The 23,423-nt window shown below is 40.5% G+C and overlaps 2 protein-coding genes across 3 annotated transcripts in view; both read right to left on the bottom strand.

Annotated features, from left to right (window-relative positions):
- The window catches only part of vps50 (VPS50 EARP/GARPII complex subunit), a 122,195-nt gene extending 114,135 nt beyond the window's left edge, over window positions 1–8,060 (bottom strand). For both annotated transcript variants that reach the window (XM_085446784.1, XM_085446786.1), the window contains exons 1-2: window positions 7,916–8,060; window positions 7,350–7,418 (exon numbers count right to left, since the gene is read on the bottom strand). In XM_085446784.1, coding sequence (XP_085302910.1) covers window positions 7,350–7,418; window positions 7,916–7,948 — 102 coding nt within the window. In that variant the 5' untranslated portion in view covers window positions 7,949–8,060. The remainder of the gene's footprint in view (window positions 1–7,349; window positions 7,419–7,915) is intronic.
- A 3,490-nt stretch (window positions 8,061–11,550) lies between these two features.
- hepacam2 (HEPACAM family member 2) lies at window positions 11,551–21,423 on the bottom strand. Its single transcript, XM_085445864.1, has 9 exons — window positions 21,196–21,423; window positions 17,118–17,477; window positions 16,728–17,015; window positions 15,260–15,559; window positions 13,602–13,727; window positions 13,152–13,173; window positions 13,023–13,057; window positions 12,556–12,629; window positions 11,551–12,460 (listed from the first exon to the last, which is right to left on the bottom strand). The coding sequence occupies exons 1-9, from the start codon at window positions 21,260–21,262 to the stop codon at window positions 12,350–12,352; spliced, it is 1,383 nt and encodes a 460-aa protein (XP_085301990.1). The 5' UTR covers window positions 21,263–21,423; the 3' UTR covers window positions 11,551–12,349.
- Window positions 21,424–23,423: the final 2,000 nt, after the last annotated feature.

Raw genomic sequence — 23,423 nt, 5'->3', positions numbered from 1 at the left:
CGACGCCTCTGCACTGGGTACCGTCTGCCAGTTCTACGCTGTGTGACTCCGGTCTGAACGCGTCGTCGAAGCTCTTGAACTTGGCGATGCTGTTAATGATGTGTGAGGTAGCCCCAGTGTCCACCAACAGGCCTTTCTCCTCAATGCTGTACGCTGACTGCTGGACTTTGATGTCTACGCCCTTAATCCTGAAGGCATAATCTGGCGTTTCTGCTTTGGATCCGTTGCCGCTCTCATCTGCGACCTTCCGCGCGCCATCTTGTTTGTCTTTATGTCTACATGTGGTATCACTGTGTGTGCTGCTTTTGCAATGACTGCACCACGTCCTCCGTCTGCACACTTTTGCTCGGTGGCCTTTTAGTCCACACTTGAAACACACAATGTCCACATCGCTCTTGTATCTGCATTGTGCGCTGGATCTCGTGTGCTCACGCCCGGTTCTTCCTCCTGTTTTCATTACGTTGTCGCTACACTCGGATGCGCTTGACTTTTCAGTGTCTTCGAAACTCCGTAGCTTTGTTTTGAACTCAGCAAATGTCATATCGTCTTTATCGTGAGTAACGTGTATTGCAAATGGCTTAAAACTTTCAGGTAGACCTTTTAAAACCATAGCAATCAATAATCCATCACCTAAAGTCTCACCCGCATTGCGCAGTGCTGTAATGGCGGCCTCTGCTCTGATGACGTCTGTGACAGTCTCTTCCCTCTTTTTCTGAAGCGATGATAGCGTGGTGTACAGGTTGATGATTCGGGGCTTCCCCTTTCCAGCGTAGTAGTCCCTCGATATTTCTAATGCTCTTCTCCCATTATCAGGGGCGTCAAACATGAGTCGAGGCAGCCTGCTTGCTCCTCGTTGATCCATGTTGCTATTTAGCCGTTAGCCCGCTATCCGTTGTGGCTCCGGATCTTCATGAGAAAAAACTCTTCTTCGAGTCGGCCCTGGGCCCATAACCTGTTGAGTATTGCAGCATCGACAGCGATCAACTCGAAGGAAAATGACGACGGAGGCAAAAATGTCCTTAATATTTTGGGAACTTTATTCCTCATTAACACGCGGCAAAACTTTTCTCATGGGTGCCATTTTCGTTGTGGTATACTTTTTTTTTTACATGAGTACACACAATGAATATCTTAACAATCTTTAAGTGAATGACTCACTGAAGGTCTGCCGTGAGTTAAATAATTCCCTTCGCCTGCCGCCGTGCAGGCACAAAGCAAAACAAACGCCCCCGCGGCCCACACGAGAAACCCGAACCGTGAGCCGCTGTGGGCCTTTGATCAAATTTCACTTTGATGGATGAGAGACAAACAAACAGCCCTTCAACCCCCACCCCGGCCCCCAGCCCAGCCACTTCCACAAATTAATGAAATCTTCATCTCGTTGCGGAAATTAGAAATCTATTTGCATCCTAAGTGCGGGTCGTTTTACAAGCTTTATCCGAGAATCAAAGGGGGATATGTTCGACTGGAGCGCTGGTTGAATGTGGAAAATCATGCTTGTGGCAACAAAATAAAGAAAGAAATAACTGCTCAACAAACACAGCAGCGCTGATAAAACCAAAAAAGATTGAATAAACAAAAGGAGGTTTGTGAAAATCCTGAGAGACACATGGGATGGAAGACAGTAGAGACTGAGAGAAGGGCCAATTATCTCCACCATAGAATCATTCGTTACGTGAACGAATCAAAACGCCCTCGTTGTAATCAGTGCTGTATATGCACGCAAGACTAACTGTGCGCCTGTGTATTCGTCTGCCATTAAGAACAATGTTGTCTTTCGCAGCCACGATCGCACAATCCAGGCATCGCTGACAGCTGAATTTCTGCATGGAAGTACGTGATTATTCTACCTTTCATTCAACACTCTCTTTCAGCCGAAAGCACGAGAAGCGCTCTGTTTTCATGCCATGCAGTGTCTTCACTGTATGAGTGCATGACCTGGCTTTTGAAAAAATAATTACAAAATATCTTATCTACATAACCCGACTGGGTCCTGAAGCCATAAAATGAAACTATAAAAATAAGCTGTTCTCCCTCAAGACATCCTGCGTGAACTAATGAGAGATTATCAAACACGCCCTCCTCACAGATTTATCCCAAAGCCTTGTCTTCAGGAAATAAATACTAGCAAATAGAAGTAGTTATCCAATCAATAATCCCATAATTTTAGGAGAGAACGTGTGCTCCTTTGTGTGCCTGGAGAGAGCTTTAAATCTGGCAAAGATGAGCGGTGGGTAAGTTGAGGGTGACCCCTGCTGGTTGGACATGGTTACTGTATGAATGAAATGCTGTTTACCTCGAACACGACCGAGGCTTCTGGGGAAACAAATTGCTGGTCTCTCAAAAGCAAACCTCATCCTACAACACCAAGTGTCTAATATTTGATACATGAGGATTTGAGACCTTAACATCACTGGTGCGGTTTATTTTTTGCCTGAAAAAACCTGCAGGTTTTAGCAATAAATTACACAAACATATCAGATGTTGCAAATATTAAACATATGATTTTCTTTTCATTTATCACAATGTTCATTAAACAATAAAGCTTTAAAAAATGAAAATTTCTGGCCATTATAAAATAATTCAAGCTTTATAGGTTTAAATAACTGAATTTTGTCTTCAATGTATCACAAAATCACACTGAAATTACCTGCCTACATGTTTCACAGTATGACCAAACCTATAACACACTGTGAGTAATTAGGATTGTTTTCATTATCAGGTGCTTTGAGATTAGGAAATTATTCATAAATTGGTGAGAAAATGGTGAATTAGTTAAAAAGCTTTTGCTAATATTAATTTCAACACGATGCAAACAAAGTAAACAGCTAAATCCGCACATCAAGCGAATCTTTGATTTTTCTTAATCACAAAAAAAGCAACATTCGAGGAGCGTGATTAAGGCTCAGAGACTTTCAAACTTTTTTAATAACCAGCATTTATTCATTTCTCTGGAAAAAAACAGGGAAATAAATAAATGCAACCAAACAACCAAACCAAATTTTATTCTAGGCTTTGTTATCATTGCAATCACTTAATAGAGATAAAAAAAAAAACCTGACAGCCCCTTCAAAGAAACCTCTTAACAGTGACTCACAGAGAGACAACAGCTTTGAACAGAAAGGATTGGACAGGGGTGGAAGGTTGGCTTGTTTTTACTGACAAGCCACAAAGCAGCTTAGGAACACTGAGATTAAAAAAAAAGAATAAAAAACATCAAAGTTGTTAAAGAAAAATAGCTTGAGGGCTTAGAGCCATTTAATTCTCGTGAGTGTGTGTGAGTGTGTGTGTGTGTGTGTGTGTGTGTGTTTGTGTGAATAAGGGAGCAGCCAAAAGTATCTTGTTCAGTATGCATCTGAAATTAAAAAGCCCTCCTACTGCAGTTTTTTCCCATTTTATTCAGCAGACAAGCTCTGGTATCCATGGTATGCTAAAACCTGCTTCACACAGGAGTCCATGTGACTTAATTCACTGCATCCAAAAACAACACTAATATAGCTTCTGGGCCAGAAAAATAAACTAAGTAAACCTGCATTCTATCTGAAAGCCACCAGAGGGCGATAGCTGTGGTTGCAAAAAGATCCTGTAGAAGTTTATGGGAAAACTGCTTTTTCACTTTACCTCTGTAAAAACTTTCCTAATGTAATTATGGGCTGAGTGCCTCATATTAAGTCACACTGAATAAAAAATTAATTCTATTCAATTGAAATTTATTTATATAGCACATATTTACAACAGTCACCTCAAGGCGCTTTATATTCTACAATAAAGATCCTACAATAAGTAAAACCCTCAGACATCCGTCCCCCTATGAGCAAAACCTTGGCGACAGTGGGAAGGAAAAAATCTCTTTTAACAGGAAGAAACCTCCAGCAGAACCAGGATCAGGGAGGGAAAAAAGACACTGTGGAGTGTAAATCTTGGTCAACTATGTTTTTAAAAGGAGCATATTCCACTGGATGCTAGTGGATGAGCAAACAGGACTTCAAAAACCAGTGGATGACATCACAGTAGCTACCGCCATCTTTTATCTTTTCTGTCTGGTTTTTTTGATGGGGTCTGGAAAGATCTGTAATTGTAAAGTCACTCCTAAAAGGCTAGATCTAATAAAGCCTGAAAACACATTACCTTGCGAGGCAGCTGGACTCTCATGAGATCAGCAAGATCAAAACAAAACAATCCATCTTGCACAACTTCAAGTCACGTAAGCAACAACAGGTAGCTCTGATCATTCAGTAATTTAGGTGACACCATCTACTGTAGAAATTAACTGTCCCGAGAAATACAGCGAGAATCTTCTGAACAAACTACCTGCTTTTCAAACACCTTTCAAGGATCACTTCTTTCATCTCATCTAGCGTATCAGTGAAGAAAACAAAACCAACATGAGGACGTCTTGAACTAAAATATGCTAATAGGTTATGATTACTATTGTTTGCCCAATGAAGCCAAAAGCAAGTTACCGATCTCTGCTACAAAGGCTTTGGTAAAAATCTTCCTACCATGGCAGATAAAATAACACAGACCTTGAGCAATAACAAAGACATCACTCAAGATCTCTGTTATTCAAATGCTGTGGCTCTACTGTTGAGTCATAGCTTTCAATTGTTACTCATCACACTGAGGTGGCATCATACTGGCATCTCGAACAGACTGTAACTTGTTAACTTTAAGCGCATGTCTCGCTGTGACCCAGATTTACATGTTTGTAGAAGGTGTTAGGTACACAGCACCAGGAGAACAAGGGATAAGATGTTCTTTGAGACTAGCTTTCCCTGAGGGTAAACTGATGCTATTGCCAAGAGTCTGACCTCCGTATGTGCACATAATCAGCCTGACACCTGCGTCCCTGCAAAAAAACAAAAAGAAAGTGAAAATACCGCCCCCGACGTAGCTGATTTATTTCTTCCCTTTTATGGCTTACCAATCAAAAGAAAAGCTTCTGGCATCTTTAAAGGGTTTTGCAAATCTTGTAATTTTTCATTGCAACAATATAGCAAAACATTCAAATAACTTAAAACACCCATTTCCACTACCCCTGTAAAATAACACTGATCCCCAAGCATCTCACATGAGGGCCATCCATCTAAAGTTTAATAACCTCTATTAATCACTAAAAGAAAAGTCAAACTGATAAATTAAAAAAATCTAACAAACAAACTTGCCTCTAAATACTTTTTAGCCCATTTAATGAGGTCATGACCCTGTTTCAGACTGTGTTAACCCACCACTGCCAGACTGAAACAAACAGGCACTTTCATTATTGATGAATGTGTTGAATGGCTGTCCTTCCATTTAAATACTACAAAAGAGAGATCAGCCACAGACCGACTACTGCACATTTATCTTGACCTTGCTTTCAAACCCTCAAACTGTGTCCAAACAGTAACTGAATAGCAGCATTTACTTAATCATCGCACACATCAGGCCTGCCCCGTGCAGTTAGCCAGATGTTGCTGTCAGCATGTGAAGGATGATAAACGATGTGACTCATGGGTACAGAAAATACTAACAATAATAATAAAAAATGAAACACAGCAATGGTTCCAATCAGTGGGTGTCAGTATCATGTTAATGGAGGAAGTTTAATTTTAATTGGGTTATGACGCGTTAAATAATCATGATCTCAGTATTTCTCAAAATGATCATATAATAGCACCTCGGTCTCACTCCTGCAGAGGACTATTTCTCCTGTAATGAAGGAGGACTACTTTTACATGAAGCCTGGCTTGTGTCGTGGCCCCATCTTATTTTCCTGTAAGCTGAGAGGTCCAGCACGTTAATGAAAGCAAAGTAAATGAAGCCAAAGTATAAAGCCAACAAACAATGATGCCCTGTGTGTATGTTCAATACACAACAGGCAGGTATTTGCAGTGCACACACAAGAGCAACTTAATAGGTGATGGACAGCGGCATACTGTCTGCTTACAGTTCACACATCCACATGAACACATGCACAGAAGCCATTACTTCGGTCTTATTATCCTTACTGCTTCATAACACACAAGGCAAATAAAGCAGGTGTGATAGGTCTTGCACAGAATCCTCAGTCCAGCACTGACAAACGAGAATGTTACAAGCAAGGAAAAAACAAAACAAGTGTTTGATTACCGCATATCCAGTTTGACCATGTCACCTGACACCAAGGCCAGGAGACAGAGGTGCCCATAGAAAAAAAACAAACCCTGAAATCTTTATTGAAGACACAGTCTGCTTTCAATCAATTAGACGCATAAGCCCATATATATATTACACACACACACACACACACACACACACTAAGTATGAGCTTATCAGACACTTAAAATCTGGAAGCAGATTTTAAAATTCAGTCGGCTTAATCTTTCCTAACCGCCACTGGTGAACTGACAAAAATGCACTCTCTTTTTAGTCTCATCTATCACAGCACAGCATTAGCCTGAGCAGAAAATAAGCACACGCTACATCAGCACAGCATACCATACAAAAAGAAAATGTAAACGCTAAGTGTTCAAAACCCAGAAAGGTTAAACGTCTTGCTCAGTCGACCTGGCTCATATCTAAGATAAGATAAGATATGATAAGATAAGATCTCCCAGCGCTGTGAACAAATACAGCAACAAAACTGTACTCAGAGTCATTTATTGAAGGTCATCACTACAGTGAAAAGCCACAGTGATGCTAAGAATGAATGTAAGTAACTAAATGTGAAATAGAGCCGCTCTGCCTTTTGCTTCGTCGACACTTGACGAATTGAATTTATGCAAAGGGGATAGTGACAAACGCTTCCTGTGACCAAGCATGACTGAGTGCAATTTGAAACGCTGTCATGCCAGAAATGTTCAAATACTCTTATAACAGTGTCTGCATCACAAATTGAGTAAGGTGAGGAGCACTGACATAAAGTCTGTTTAACTGATATAAACAGGAGCCTTCAGTAGTGCATAACTATAATATAACAACTGCTGTTTAGATAAAGCACAAAAAATGAAATCCAGTGTATAGCTAATGAATCATCAACACATTGATTAACAAATTAAATCTCTAGTAATACCGACAGCCTTGTGGTGCCATTACTACTAACATGAGTGCTGACTCTGGGTAATGACAAAGACATCACTCAGGGTCTGTGTTACAACTTGCAGCTGTGTCCAACAACAGTGCTAAAACAATCCCTCCCTGATGGCGTTCACTGTGACTCGAAAACAATAAAATATGGCAGCTTTTAAAAAGCTGTCAGCAAAACTATTAAGATAAGCATCTACTCACAAAGTGGTAGATGGAGAAACTTTGATTTTATGATGAACACTGTCCATGCATCAAACAGCACATCAAAACAGACAGCTGCAGTCTAAGTCGTCGAAGTTTACCTTGCTCGGGATTCTCAGGTTCTCCACAGGACTGAGGTCTGCCATGCTCTCCTGGGGGCTTTTCAGGCCCTGCCAAAATAAAATCCAAAGTAAAACTACAAACAACAGGTAGCTTTAACATAACTCTTTGTGTTTTTATTTTTAATCTGTAACTTGTCACAGAACTTCATCAGCACACTACTGCATACAGCAAAAAGTGGAACTGAGGGGCAGATTTCTGAAAGCGATATGCTCTGTTGTGTTCAGTTTTGACCAATTGCCAAACACCACTGCATGTGCAGACTGAGAACTTCCTTCTATCCGCCCAGTTCCCATTATTGTGTTGTTATTGTTATTGTGTTAAACTCTCAACTACCGGGGCGTGAGGTAAATTGCTATGTGCATGCCTTATTTGCCTGAGGGAAACAACTGAAACAGCTCTTAGTCTGGCTGAACGTTTCACTTAATGAACCAAACGATGAGCTGTCAAATTAGCCAGTTAGCTTAGCAGGCTGTCGTGCTAACTACCGGCTCCCGTCAGAGACAAACAGCCGGCAGCGTAGTTTCTGTACACCTGCTGTGCTCACCTGACGGGCCATAAGAGACTTGATCTTCTGCATCGTAAGTCCAAGTCGTATCAGCGGCTAAAAAAAATGAGTAAAGCTCCAACTGTGTCTTGTTGTCAACAGTGCACCTCCATCACTACGAGAAGGAAGCCATAGTTGAGTCTCACGTGACTGGCAGGGCAGGAACCAGAACGTTGCAAAGCCTTCTGGGAAATGTATTTTTTAAGAGCCAGAGCTTGTGCTCTTGTTGTCAGGCTTTTCACATGTATAAAAAATGAAAACATCTGGATGAAATCCGAAGTACGTGTTGTTATAAACAGAGAAAATGAAATTAAAAAATAAAATATGATCAAATATAAACAAGGCATCAAAGATTGACTCTACAGTAATGTACTGCTGCCATACGCCACTGGATGGTAGTAAACTAACAGAGATATTAGCAGTCATCTAGCCTCCTTGTGCCAAAAATAACGAAAATATGGGTGCAAATGATAACAAATTAAAAAAAACAAAAAACCCACAGTGGCTGTATTGTTTTTCCTAAAACTGAAATGAGGCTGCCATGGGACACTGGAATAAAACTGAGCCATCATTAATGTTCATGGCAACACATATGCTTATTTTTCTGTTACATGGCTTTAGGCTGAATCTCTGTATATGGATTTATTCAATACTTTGCAGAAATCTTGAGTCACACCACATTTATTTATATTTTGCTGGAAAACTGGGAAACAGGTGCAGCAGTTTATTGAGGCGTGTGCAAACATACATAGAAATCCAGTATGTAAGACAAAAATAGGGTTTATATAGTTCAAACAAGCCTCAAAGTCAATATTTGGTATTAAAACATTTGTTCTTCAACACACTGTGAACTCTCTTAAGCAATCTTTCTTGTCATTTCTTTAAGTAGTCATCAGGAATAGTCCTCTGTCTGAATGACATTCAAAGCTCTTTTTGTGACTGATAGTGTTTCACTGTGTGTTTCTCTCTCCAGGTTTGCTTTTACTGCACTAGCAGGGTGTTTGGGGTACTTGCCATGCTGAAACATGAAATCTTCACCAATGTGTTTCATTCCACTATGTTGCACGGCAGATAAATGGCTGTACTTTTCTGTGTTCATAATTCCATCAATTTTGACAAAGATCCACAGCACCACGGCCTTAAATAATGCTTCAAACCATGACAGACCCTCTCCTGCTTGCTTGTTTTTGTTACAGATGGCTGTGGACACTCACTGTGGTACCTCCTGCATACATATTGACAACAATATGAATAAAGATCAGATTTGGATTCATCACTCCATAAAAACCTGTTGCCACTGATTTCCAGTCCAGGTCTTGTGTAATTTGGCATTCCTCAGTCATTTCTCTTTGTTGCACTTCCTCAAGAATGGCTTCTTGACGATCACCCTTCCACTGAGACCATCTCTGAGAGCCAGAGAGCAACTGTCAGGTCCTGTGTCAGGTCTTTGCTGATTTTATTTTTAATTATTTTATTGACATGATTTTCAAATGTTCATCTGCTGTAAACAATTTTTAGGCCTTCCACTTCCTCCACTTGTTCAGTTTTCTCATTGCAGATCATCAAGATGTGCCGAATTTTCATCTGACAGCTCTTTGGGAATCACCTTGTTGGTGCAAAAATACTACTTTATGTCTGTCAGCTGTGTTGTCTTTGACATTTTGAATGGACTCAATAAAAGAAATGGGAGCAAATGATGTTTTTAGCCTAGTCTGCTAGTAACAAAGTGCCTAAAGATAAAATTACTTGTTCTAAGCTAAGCTGTGTGCTATGTGCAGACACAACACTGGTTCATCTATTGAGTTTAATATGTCTGAATCATAAATTAATCATAGGTCAGTGTTAAGTGGCCTAACAAGCAAACAAATGGTTGAAGGACGACACGGCAAATGAGTGAAAAAGCAGCCAATGTCGAAAGAAATCCTTTGAAAGACCCCCAGAAAGCCTGAAGAACTATTGCTCAAAAGGACTGGGTGGATCAAGACTTTTACACACTAATGTGCACGCCTTACATATCAACCTATACACATGTTTCTATGCTAATGATTCAATTAAAACAATTAATGAATAAAATATAAGGTGTGTGATAATGTTGAAGTTATTATCAGTACAACACATGGGCCGGTTTCCGAACAGCTCCAGGGTTTGTTTTATTCCTAAGAATAAAGTAGAATTTCCTTTTAATTCTACAGCCACTGTCTGTATATCTGTATTATACACATTATATACATACAGGTTAACACAATAAAGCAGGCTTTCCTTAGTGCAGCAAATTTCCTTTCATGACCAAGAATTTGCCCGCTGTCACCACAGATTCAGTGCCACGCAGGTCCATCTCTGCCAAGCAAGCAGTTATGCCAGGCTCTGCATTGTAAACTGTTCCAAATCATTCCCAAAACAGCACACACAGACCTATTCAGCTTGCTTTGTAATTGCCCCCTTAGGTTTTATGTCGGGCTGTGCTTGGTTAAAAGGAGGCAGCGTGCTGCACACAGCAGGCACTGTGAGCTCTAGTTCCTGGTTAATGATGCCTCAGGCTATTTCCCAGTCAAATGAAGGTGAGGTCGCTCTCCTTAGGTGAATTTACTCCACTGTTGTTTGTCAGGCAGTCATCCACAGTGTGGAGCCTCCCTTTAAGTATACACTGAGACGGAACAGATGGCAACCCCTACCCGGAGATGCCACCACAAAGACACAGCACACTCGGCTGGTCAGTTCAACAGCTAAAATTAGACCAAGATTTAATAAACAACTTGTTGTTATGCAGGAGAGCGTCGTGATATGTCACACCTTAGAATTCAGCAGGAGTTCTAGACTTAATGTTCATGGGATAAAAAAGAAACAACTACAGTTTGATAATAATTTACTATAGTAGCCAGCATTTTGTGCTATAGCATTTCACACACTGAAAAGATGCACTCAGCATGGTACCACATAATGAGTATACAACAGTGTGGTGATAATAAGCTGCATAATAGTTCCTTTACGTGATTCACTCTCCAAGGTTGGCAAACTTGGAGCATTTCTAATGAGCTGCATATAAAAATTTGGCCTCCGCTTTCTAAATGAATCACTCTACTTCTGACTTTCTCTCCACGCTTGCCCCTTTATTTGTATTTCTGTATTTCTTCTTCTGTCCACAACACATATATGTATGCGCGCGCACACAAACAGGAGCAAGCGCACACTCGTTTCTATCTACTCGTGACAAGGTGTCAGCGGGAGCAGGTGGAGGGCACTACGCCACATGCTGAACCATCCGTCTGTCGCTGCCTATCTCTATCAGGTACACAGCATACCAATACAGCGAGGCTGAAAGAAGCTAGCGCTCTGCAGCAGTGTTGGGACTGCAAGCACAACTCTTGCGGGGAGAGAGATTACAGCCAAGACATCAGACAAAGACGGACTGTGAAGCAACAGAACAACTGACAGCTTTGCTGGCTTCAGCTATTCTTTTTTTCCAGGAAGTGTGAAAGAACAAATGTTCATTTCAAGCCATTACTGCTTTTGCCTTTTTACAAAAAAAAAGGCAAACTAAAGCAAAAATACGGACATAATTGCAGAATTCGCAGATTAGAGTACATTGTCCTTGTTTGATGTCAGCAAACAGCGCATACTCCAATTGACCAGAGTAGTAAACAGTTATATTTTTAATAAAGTACAAAACAAACATGTGAATGCAAACTGTACAATAATGAATTACGAATTCCTTATCATTGTCTTTTCATTGAGCATATCATTGTGTCCATTATGAGAAGAGAGAAAATGCTACATTTGGGGAAGCAGGGCTGAAAGTTTTAATAGGAATAAATAGATTAGAGTGAAACATAGGAATAGAATAATATGTATAAAGAATCTGCTGGATAATCCATGTACAATATTTACAGTTAACCTGAATATATATTTCGTACTGCATTAATTATAACACTTCTCACAAAATATACTCTGTCAGCAGGGAACGCTAAATTAAAATGATAATATTCATGGGTTTTTTTTCATCTACATTTTAAATAATAAATCAAGGAATGTGGCAATTTCGGCACCTTGGATGCATCAGAAAATCTTCAAAATAAGGTAAAACTGAATACTTCTAATTTGCTTAGTTTTATATAATCTTCACCTTAAAACAGAAAACAAAAGGTTTTTAACTTCAGTTATGCTTTCACAGAAAAAATAAAAATGAGCTGAACATACATTTTCATTTCACACCAATGTCAGCAAAATACACTTAACATCCGTCCAAAACTCTCGTCAACAGCAGTGCACTATCAGGTTGTGTAATCCCACAAGTCTCCTTCATCCCTTGTGCAAAAAACCAGGCCACCAAAACCAGTGCTTCAGGCTTTGATAACAGAGACTTAAGAGAATAAAGCTACAACATGAAGTCTTCAAGTTAAACCATTTAAAGTTCCATCTCCGCTCTCCAGCCAGACTTTACTTCAGCAAACTGTGACTCGGAGTTTCAGGAACGTGTCTGATCACATCGTAGATAGTAGTATGCATATCTTGAATCGATTCGAGACGAGCCAAAGATCTGCACGATGCCTGGTGGATTAGTCGTACGTGCAAATTAAAAGCATTATAAAAACAAAGGATTTTGGACAAAATTAGTGTTGCTGCTTCGTTGGTTGTGAAAATACCTGTGTAGATTCCGTCTTCCCAGGTATGGAGACGAACTCGTAGATGCCAAAGTCCTCGGTTGCATCCTCGTGACCTGTTGATACACATTTTGATAAATCAGAGCAAAACATTTGCTACAGTACAGCTGTTAATGTCTAAAGCCTGTCAGACTTTATAATGGCATGGTAAATTATATGATGTCATAAATCTAAAAAAATAAAACTGCTCTAATCTGAGTTAAATTCTCCTTATCTTGTTTGAGTTAAGGTCAGTTAAGTTGTTTAGCTTTCAAACTTGCTTTTTTGAAGCTGATTTGTCCAGTAAATGCCCTGTTCATCTACTATTTCCAATCCAGTTCCTTGTTAAATATGATATAATGCATGTGTATAAATAAATATGAGAGTTATTATGCGGGGATCACTAATAATTAATGTTTTTGACAGTAAGAGGGAAAAATGAATAATCTGTGAACAAAAAAGACGTTTACCTGAACGATGTGGTCGTTTCTGCTCTGAAAACGGTCTGCTCAGAAAAAATAAAAATGTTAATTGAAGCTTATGTGGGGAAAAGACACAATGGTAGATTTTTGAAATAATTTCATAATAAAGGTTCTTACTTGTTGTAAATGCTCATAAGCACTGGTGATAAAAGAGAGGGGAACGGGAATGAGAAAGAGAGAAAAATATAAAGTCACGCATGCAAGCGACAGCATAACAAATGTGACCTTCACTTCCTCAAATAAAGAAGTTACTTTGCCCTTGTTTCCTTTAATCTAACATTTGCAAGTCATTTACATTTTCCCAGTAACATTTTCTTTTTTTTGTTTGTTTTTGTTTTTTCCACATGAAAAAGTAGGCAAACACACGTGTTACTAATGACATTAATTAATACCATTTCTAATTACATTTCAAGTCAAAATGACTGCTGTGGAAAAGGTTTATTAAATTCCACATTCAAGAGCTTGGAAACCAGGGGGAAAGAAAAATTGAACTCACAGGGATTAAAAACAAATATGGTTCTGTAAAAAAAGTGCTTCCCAAAGCAACAGAAGAAAACAGTATCTAACCTCTCTTTGGATGACAGGTTCTCCTGAGGAAGAACAGCAGCATAAGGCCAATGACAAAAAAAGAGCAGACAGTAATGACTGCCAGCGGTGATACAGAGTTACCCTCTTGGGTGTGCTTCTCTTTCCCTGTTAATGAACAACAGTCACATGAATGATACATGAACACACATTTGAAAGTAATCCAGTTTTGTAGGAATGACAGAGTTAACAAGTTGGTCTTGGTGCCGGGGGGCAAAAAACAGCCCCCAACCTGGCCCACTGGACAGCTTTGGAAAACGTAAACTTTATTTTCATAGTTTTCCCAAATTTAAGATTCCTGTGCAGTGACCCTTTATACTTCAACAAAGTAATTAACTAACAGATAAACAATTAAATTGCAATTTTCATGTTATTTTTTTCACTATTTACTATGTATATTTTATGAATACAGGAAATTCTGGCCAATGAGCTAAAAGAAAGTTTTTTGTAACATTTTCTTTCATTTACTGAAGCAGCATCTGTTTATCACATAGAAATCTGAGATGTGTTATTGAAATCGTGCTTTTGTGTCTTGCAGTGAGATATCTCAGGGATATTGAAGTCGGCTACAAAAACAAGCAAACAAAGGCTTTAGTGAAATTTACTTTTCAGTTTAAAATGTGTTAAATTTTATGTATGATGGTTTTTTTAGTAGCCAGTGAGTTAAGATAAAGGCTAACGGTATCTAGCTAGCTGTCTTTTAGGTAGCACTTTAGCTAAATGAAGTTACTGAACTTGACATTTATAACAGTTTCCTGGAAACTATTGTTTGTTGCAATGTGTTTAAGCTGTGGTCTGTTTTGTTTTTTATTTTTCTTGAGAAATGAAACCAATTTTATTTATGTGTTACCATTAATTAGCAGGTATCTAACCAAACCAAGGTACAATGCTAACTAACCAAGCTAGCAAGCATTAGCTGAAAATATGGAACTACACTCTCTTATCCACAATTTATCTAAATATGATCAGGTCAGGTGCCAAAATAAATACATAAATAAATCATCCTCTTTTACAGACAGTAGATAGTATAGCCTTCCACAGTGGCTAACATGTCTGTAAAATGCTTGAATTTAAAACTGTAATCATCAGAAAAGATTTAAAAGATTTCGATGTCAATAAAAAAAGGGCATCTGTTGTCTCCTTAAACAACGTGTTAAATCAGCCAGTATCAGCAGTAATCATAAATGTCCTTTTCTCAGTATCACCCAGGCAACATATTAATGTTGCATTCAGCACACAGAAACTCCATATGCTATAAAACCTTGTCAACAAACATAACAGCTGTTATCCAGTGTTTACTTTCCCAGCCACTGAACTTAAATACATGCTGCAGGTACTGGAGCCTAGCAACACAGATATAACCTTAGTTTTATAATAATGTACTGTATATTTCATTATAGCCATAACCTGGTCTGACTTGTCAGCTTTTACGCAGTGTAATGCTCCAGTTATAGTATTTTCTCTCCCTAACTGTTCCCAAAAGGTGGTCAGTGCTTATCATTGGCAAGGATTATCTCGAAACGCTCACCCAGCTCTTCTGCGTTTGGCGTGACACACTGTTTGCAGAGTGTTTATCTTAGAGGATTCCCAAAACCTACCCACGCTCTCCTCCCTTTTGCCATGTTCCACCCTCTACCCACCTGTTCCCAAGCTGGCCACCACCAGAGTAAACTGGGCTTCGTCCTGCTTTTGCGTCACGTTGTTGAAGGCACGGCAAAGGTACTCTTCAGCCTGGGCCAGTCTGTAGGAGCGCACCTCTAGCCGAGGGCCCTCTGTGACAATCTGAGTTGCATTGCGGGTCTTGGAGATCCACACATAGTTGTTAGGTGGGTTGGAGTCAGCCTGGCATTCAAAGAAGACCAGCTCCCCAGGGTTGATGGTGAACACCTCCCCTGTGCGCAGGCCCTGGACAGAGTTCACCTCAAGGTTGTAAGGGCCATCTGTGTGGGCCGGTGGAGAGTGAGAAAAACATGACAGTTTGCTGGTGAGATGTTGCTTTGTGGGTAATTTTCATGAACCATCCAGCTCTAAGGCATGATTGGGTAGCAGAGGAAAGCAGGGTAAGAAAAGTGAGTTTCTAAATACAGGGTCACAGGTCTGTACACGGAGTAGTGGGATAAATACGGGTGGGTGTGTTGACAGTGCCAGTGGAGAACACTGAGACCTAGGTGAGGCGGGGGTGGACTAGCACAGCACCGAACGTGGGCTGTCGAGAAAGCGCACTACTCTAACTTAAAATAAGAATTGTCTTTTTCCAACACAGTCAAGCATATTATTCACAAACATATTAATATACATTTTAGATAAAACCTAACTGTTAAATAAGAAAATTATCTGTTAAACGAGAATTACTGTAGTAGCAATTAGCTATTAGTAGCAAACAGCCCAGTTCACTATCAGCTGGTTTTTTATTGCATTTTCCAGTGAAAGCAAACATTAGAAGGAGACCGGCTTTACTAGAAACTCAATACAGTAAAACTGAAAGAAACCAAGAGTGCTTCCTGCAGGTTGAAACACAAACACGATCTGCCTATGCAAACAAAAATGATGTCACCGCCAAGATGAGAACAACACACAAGACTAAAGAGGTGGAGGTAAAAAAGTGCAGGAAGCTGTAGACAAAACCTACGACGCCTTTCTTTTGTCACGCTTCAATACAAAGTCGTCTGTTTTGTAAATATTTAAATGCATTAAAACGAATACCCAGGAAAAATTACGCATGCAGTACGTTCTCAGTTCAGCCTCATACTGGCACATCCAATAAAGTCTATCAGTGCATCTACGCCGTTTATAGTAGAACAGAGGAGCTCTGTAAGATAAGTCTGCTCCCATGCAAATACCATCCCATAACAGGCACATGTTTTTTTGTTTTTTTTTTAAGCTGATAGTAAGTAGGCTGATCTCACTAAAATTTACACATGACCCAACATTTCCAGCTATTCTGGAGAAGAGAAAACAACAAGGTTTAGGATGAGTACAGGAACACATATGTGACATTTTAGATTTTTAATTGTTTCTATAAAATAAAAACCTTTATAAAGCAGCTCTCAGACGTGAACACAGTCATTACAGGGTTCAGAAACCGAAGAATAAGCTACAGCTACTCACAGTAGACGTTGAGTTCCGCAGCCCTGCTGTGTTGGCCCCGGGTGACCGGGTTGCTGGCCACACAGTGATAACTTCCCTTGTCCTCTTTTCTCACAGGGCTGATTAACAGTGTGGAGTTATCTTGGGAGTAGTGGTATCTGTCACTGGGACCCAATGCAACATTATCCCTGAACCACTTAAACATAACTCTTGTTCCGTTCTCAACAGAACAAGTCAAGGTGACGTTTGCTTTGTCCTCAATGACTGCATAGGAAGGGCTCTTCTCAATGGCTGGTTTGGACACGGGAACTAGTCAGGGGTGGAAGGCAAGAAACAATTAATATCTGAGCAATGGCTAATTAATAAAATTAAATTATGGGAAAGATAAGGTCTGAGAAACATGCAACTCACCATCTACGGTTACACGAATGGTTTTCTCCTCTTCAATGTCTCCTGGTTTGTTATCATGCTTTATGTTGATGCTCAAGTGATAATCTCCTTCATCTTTTCTGTTTAAGTTCTTGATTTCCAAAGAAAAGGTGGAGTTGTTGAAGACGAGGTGGTCACGGTGCTTCATGCTTAAGATTGTATTTTTTTTGGTGAATGTCACCAAAATCCTGGGCTTGGTGCTGCTCATCCCGGTGTGACACCAAGTTCCCTGAAATTCTGCTTTGTCCGGTGAAAAGTTGGTTTTCACAGACAGGAACACAGAGTCCCCTTCAGTGACATGCCTCACCGACGGATCAATGTGAATCAGTTCGGAGCTGACCTCTGAGTTGATGCAGGTGGTGGGAGAAGGAATGAAGGAAAACTCAATTACTGCACAACCAGTGAAAGGTAACATGTTAGATTGTCCATGTGACACATCATGTTTCATACAGAGAAACTCTTTGTATACACGATGACTCCAGCAAGCTAATGTCTACAATTAAAACTACAATAGGCTTATGGGGTGGGCAGCACGGTGGCACGGTGTTTAGCACTGTTGCCGCACAGCAAGAAGGTCCTGAGTTCAATTCCACTATCAGGCCGGGGTCTTTCTGTGTGGAGTTTGCATGTCCCCTTGTGTTTGCATGGGTTCCCTCCGGGTACTCCGGCTTCCTCCCACCGTCCAAAGACATGCAGTTTGTGGGGATAGGTTAATTGATTCATCCAAATTGCCCATAAGTGTGAATGCGGGAGTGAGTGCGAATGGTTAGCCCTGCGGTGTACCCCGCCTCTCGCCCTATGACAGCTGGGATAGGCTCCAGTGCCCCCCACAACCCTGAAAAGGATAAGTGGAAGCGAATGGATGGATGGAGGCTTATGGGGTACTTGGAGGTTGAGCAACAAACTGTTCACAAAGTAATAAATTTCACCATCTATAGAGGCAAGATTTGTACTTTTTCCACAGCTTATTTCTGGAGTTTTAGTTGCTACACACTTCACTATGATAGCTAGCTAGTTGCTAACTTATTTAGACTTCCCATGCGTTTCCTACACTCACACTGTAAACTGGACTGATTTTATTTTTCCTTGTTTTCTGTACTAAACTCTTACATTGGTGCATGGCCAAAGTTTCCAATAATGAAGTCAACCCATGTGCAGAGTAAACCCTTTGAAGCCACAACCTCAGGACTCAGACCGCTTGAAACAATCAGCTTCTGACATTTTTTCCCTCTTTTTGGTCTGTATGATGTCCCTCAGAGTAGATAACCTTAATATGGACATATCAGGCACGTATCTCTGGCTGTGAGCAAACCAGCAACACCTACCCCCTGTTTAAACTTTCTCTTCATGAGGAGTCAGAAAAAAATGGAAAATATGGAATAAACAAATGTTTTTAAACTGTGAATAAATAAAAGCTACAGTAGTGGAGTCAAAGAATTGGAGATGGGATTGATAAAGGGTTTTTTTCCCCATGGAAACATGTCAGCTGAATTAGGAACTGACAAAGATCAAACTGAACCAAACTGAGCTCAGAGAGACCGCAAAATCGGGCAACAATCGTCTGTTTTGTTTGACAAGAAATCATATTTTTGCCTGTGGTTATCAATATATGACACTGATATATGAGATGCTACAAAAGATGCACTGTCTGATGATACAATAGGCTTTTCTGTGTACCCCACTTTAAAGTTGACACTATCACCCTGTTGTGCATGTCATGTGATAGAGCACTAACATTGATAAAAATACTTTCATTCAAAATTGAAAAATATGACATGCATTAGTGATTACTGGCACTTGGTAACAATCTGATATTATCATTTGACACTGCTTTATTTCAGAATTGTCATTTTGTGGGTTGTTGGAGGATTCAAATGTAAAAACTGGAGAAAATTGAAAGAAAAAGTTGTTTTTTGTAATTATGTAATGCTATAGATGCAATATATCGAGGAGATTTCACTTTAAAGATAAAGTCAGTCCTGTTTTGTCTGCGTAATCTGCAATGATCTGCATCCTAGTCTTCAAAGTTTCCAGGTCCTGAAACTGCTGTGTGTTAATATTGACCTAACTCCCTACGGAGTGACATTGTTGCCAGACAAGGATCAGGCTCTGTCTCTTTTATAGCAACTCGTTGCGAAACAAACACTTGAGCTGTGTGAAGTAACTACAACTGCTGATCTATTGCATCTTGTGGTCTGTTAAAGCTGCGGCAGGTTGCCGGGGCAGTTTGTTACAGACAACCTTGAAAAACACAAACAGCCGATAGAGCTATCAGTGTTTTCCAGCGCATGCTGCCACTTCAGCCGGAAGGTCGAGTGGTTTTACTCAGCCTGATGAATGAATGATGTCATTAATTTACATTTTTAAATGACCACATCTTTCCAAAATGCACTGAATTACATCTGTGCTGCGACCTGTGTTCACTTGACATTTTACATGAGGTGAAATGATTGAGTCCATTTGGATGCCAGGCTGAGTTAAGCAGCAGCATGTGAGTAGGCAGTGCTGCTGTGAAACAAACTCACGAAAACTTCACAGTTTTTGTTCATAGTTATCTCTTTCAACTTCCTCTTTCTGTGCTCGAGTGTCTTTGTCTCGCTTCTGTTTGTGCATCTTCTCTTTTTTCGGCACAGAAGAAATGTCTTGAAGATCGGTCGTGAATAACAGCTTTTATAGGCTGTAGATCAAAAAATGTAAACTTTGAATTCATCAAGACTTAATTATGTTTGTGTTACACATCATACTGCGCAATCACGATAGGAAAAATGGGGCGAAAACTCGAGAAACTTTTGTTTTTCCTGTAAAACCATATTTTCCCTCATGTCCCTTGCTGTTCCTCTGAGCTGTCATGTTTTGCTCATGTTGAACATCACAATAGATCTACTGTCTGCTGTTATGTCCTAAATAATGCATGCAGCACAAACACCACGGTGACACGTCCCATTCTTATAAGACCGCAGGCCAGTTTCGGTGTGTGTGTGTGTGTGTGTGTGAGTGTGTCTGTGTGTCAGTAGCAGGAGTGTGTCTGTGTTTACACCAGCCGAGATCCGTTGAAAAGGCAGAACGAGGAGGAGTGTGCCGAGCCCGCTCCCTCACTGTTGTCCCCAAACAACATGGATATTGTGGTGGTGATTACAGACACAATGATTACAAACACTCTGAGGTGAGAGGGAAGCTTCGTTTGGTGGCCTTACCCCCCACGTACACACATACACTTTCGTGTGGAGACCCAAAAGCACCTGCCTCTTATCACCCTCACACACATCCAAGTTGTTTGGATACTAAATAGAGTCACCTCACAGCACGTATCCAAACGCCACCATCTTCTGTCCTTTTTCAGATAAGACGAACGGGGCTTCTCAAGGATGGCTGTTGATACAAACATCAAAGTAGACGGGAAGCCAAACTTGGGGGATTTTGCTGTTGGCTTTATCAGGTCACACGACACGCACTATTACACGTTTGTTATCTCATAGTCACACTGCTGTGGCCTAGGTCATTTCTTCTTTCCAAATGACCCTGTTTTTATGTCTACTCACGGCCAACAACAGAACAGAAAAGCTAATTCTGTAGAGTCATGCAGCAACGAGTATGGAAAGGACATGCAAAAGGAACCAGGACGGACTACGTGGAAAACTTTACAGCTCTGAGATTTTAAACACACCGTCGGGAGCTCAGTTTTGTTCAGTTTAAAAAGCTTGTCAACCAGTTTCCCAAATTATTACAAGATATTAATGCCAAGTTTTGCTTTTTTTTTAAAAAAGAAAAACACAAACCCCACTCTGGGTGTTGTTAAATGGAGTTCTTGTGCCTATAAAGATCCATATTTTAAGGTTTACATATGTTGAAAATGTGTTTCTCAAACAAACTACATCAACGATGTGAGTGAACATTTTTGTTACTGTACACCATGAAAACTTCCTCAGCTCGCCCTTCAGTTTCTACCATACCAACCAAGCAAACACAGTAACCACAGCAGCAGCCATCACTACACCAACACAACACTGACAGCTCGAGCACAACGTCCTGTCGTGACAACTCAACACAAACCCGCACTCACCTGTTAGGATGAACAGAAGGCAGAAGGCAGAGCAGGCACACAGCACAGTTCTTCCTGTGGCCTCCATGGCATCTTATCCTCTGGGGATATGTGGGAATTCTGACAGGCAGTGCAAGGACTGAGGGATGGAGGAAGAGGAGAGGTGTGGAAGAGAAGAGGTGGTGGTGGTGGAGGAGGAGAGAAATGTGACTGGTTGTGGTGACATTTGCCAGGGAAATAAGAGGAGCTGGCTTTCCTGCATGCAGCTCTAGGCCCCTCCCATGTGAACCCAAGAGTACGAAGAGGTCCACATGGCTGAGAGACAACACAGTGTGTTCTCACATACACACACACACTGAGCTGCCCTCAGGTTGAGGATTTGCACTATATCAAAGGGAAGATGAGACATAAAACTGTGAAAGAGCAGAATGGAAACTGTGTCTTTACATTAGACCAGCTGTCTGCTGCTTCAGACCCCCGGGCTGTGAAATAAAGCCTTTACCTGCTAACAGCAGTTTTGTTGGCTTAATGCGCTTTCGGCTGACATAACAGTCAGCAAACGCCACTCTGTGTGGAATGATTTTGTAATTCTAGAAATAACAGAAGAAGAAGACGACAAAGCGAGTGATACTGGGGTAAGACCGAGGAATGTATATGCCTTTAGGACATCTAAAGACTCTCCTCAAAATCAGAGAGAGATACACATTTTCATATTGTCTGTGAACCCTGAGGACGCTGTGGGGGGAAAACGATTCCTTGGAGAAAAGCTGAAGGTTTCATCTTATGGCATTAATGGCAAATGGGAGTTTTTTTTACATTGCTCTTACTACGAGGAGACTGTGTCACTTTAATTTAGGTCATTTGTAGAGATAATGAGATAAAGCTCTTAAAAAGCACCTTTTTTTCCTGTCAGTCCAGCGATCCCGCATAGTCTGAGAAGATGTTAAAAAAGGTTAAAAATAGTCACATGTTAAACACTAACATGCTTTTCCCACAGTGACTTGTGCAGAAGAGTTTTACTTTGTAGATTACCACCCTCATAAAGGGTTGGATTGGGAATGAACTGCACAGTGAATGAATTAAGCCATTGTACGCCGCATAAATGAGTGCCTAGTTTGGTGATGGCACCATTAAAGAAAGTCTCTTTTTTTTCTGCTGTCAAGCACTTAATCATGGGATCCCTATTTACTGAGAAAACTGAAAAGAATGATTAATGGTTAAAAGTGGCTTTATTAATAATAATAATAATAATAATAATAATAACAAAGAAAAAAAGTCAATTAAGCTTTTGTTTATCGGAGCACATTCTTCAGCAAATCTGGCACCCCTCAAAGACAGTTTCAAATGGTCCCAGTGAAGAAATCCTAATAAAATAATTCATTTAAAATAGTTGTGGTTGCTGAAAGGTGCTGATAACACCTAAAAGACACAAAACATTGCTGCAATTGTCCTTTTTACTGCACTTTATTACAGAGAGCCTGCAAGTTTTCCATTTCACCTGTAGATGGGGTCAGCGCATCGTCTACAGGACAAAGTCCTACAGTGTCTGCAACAATAAGCTGCACAACCCTTCAAAATAAAGGTTCTAATTTGTCTTGTAAAGTAAGTAAGTAAAAGTTTATTTGTATAGCACATTTCACAGACAGATGTCACAAAGTGCTCCACAAGAGAGCTTATACTGCATTTAAGGATATGTAGCGATCGTGGCTCAAGAGTTGGGTGTTTGTTTTGTAATCGGAAGGTTGCTGGTTCGAGCCCCGGCTCGGACAGTCTTGGTCGTTGTGTCCTTGGGCAAGACACTTCACCTACCGCCTACTGGTGATGGCCAGAGGGACTGATGGCATGATATGGCAGCCTCGCCTCTGTCAGTCTGCCCCAGGGCAGCTGTGGCTACAACTGTAGCTTGCCTCCACCAGTGTGTGAGAGTGAATGAATAGTGGTATTGTAAAGCGCTATATAAATGCAATCCATTATTATTATTATTATAGCACATGTACAGGGTGGGCCATTTATATGGATACACCGTAATAACATGGGAATGGTTGGTGATATTAAAGTCCTGTTTGTGGCACATTAGTATATGTGAGGGGGCAAACTCCTCAAGATGGGTGGTGACCATGGTGGCCATTTAGAAGTCGGCCATCTTGGATACAACTTTTGTTTTTTCAATAGGAAGAGGGCCATGTGACACATCAAACTTATTGGTAATGTCACAAGAAAAACAATGGTGTGCTTGGTTTCAACATAAC

The sequence above is a fragment of the Copadichromis virginalis genome, linkage group LG22, assembly GCF_057382275.1.
Source record: "Copadichromis virginalis isolate Kocher_CV1m ecotype Utaka linkage group LG22, C_Virginalis_male_GT1.1, whole genome shotgun sequence".
Taxonomy (NCBI): Eukaryota; Metazoa; Chordata; class Actinopteri; order Cichliformes; family Cichlidae; genus Copadichromis; species Copadichromis virginalis.
The sequence above is the reverse complement of the archived record's forward strand: the minus strand, read 5'-3'. Positions and strand labels throughout refer to the sequence as shown.

What these genes read in the sequence shown, in the direction of transcription:
- hepacam2 (XM_085445864.1), bottom strand. Translation starts at nt 21,262, where the DNA reads ATGGAGGCCACAGGAAGAACTGTGCTGTGTGCCTGCTCTGCCTTCTGC. An exon ending in CATTCGTGTAACCGTAGATG is followed by an intron (nt 17,016 to 17,117) that starts GTGAGTTGCATG and finishes ACCCCTGACTAG; the next exon opens with TTCCCGTGTCCAAACCAGCC. An exon ending in GGAAGACGGAATCTACACAG is followed by an intron (nt 12,461 to 12,555) that starts GTATTTTCACAA and finishes CTAATCCACCAG; the next exon opens with GCATCGTGCAGATCTTTGGC.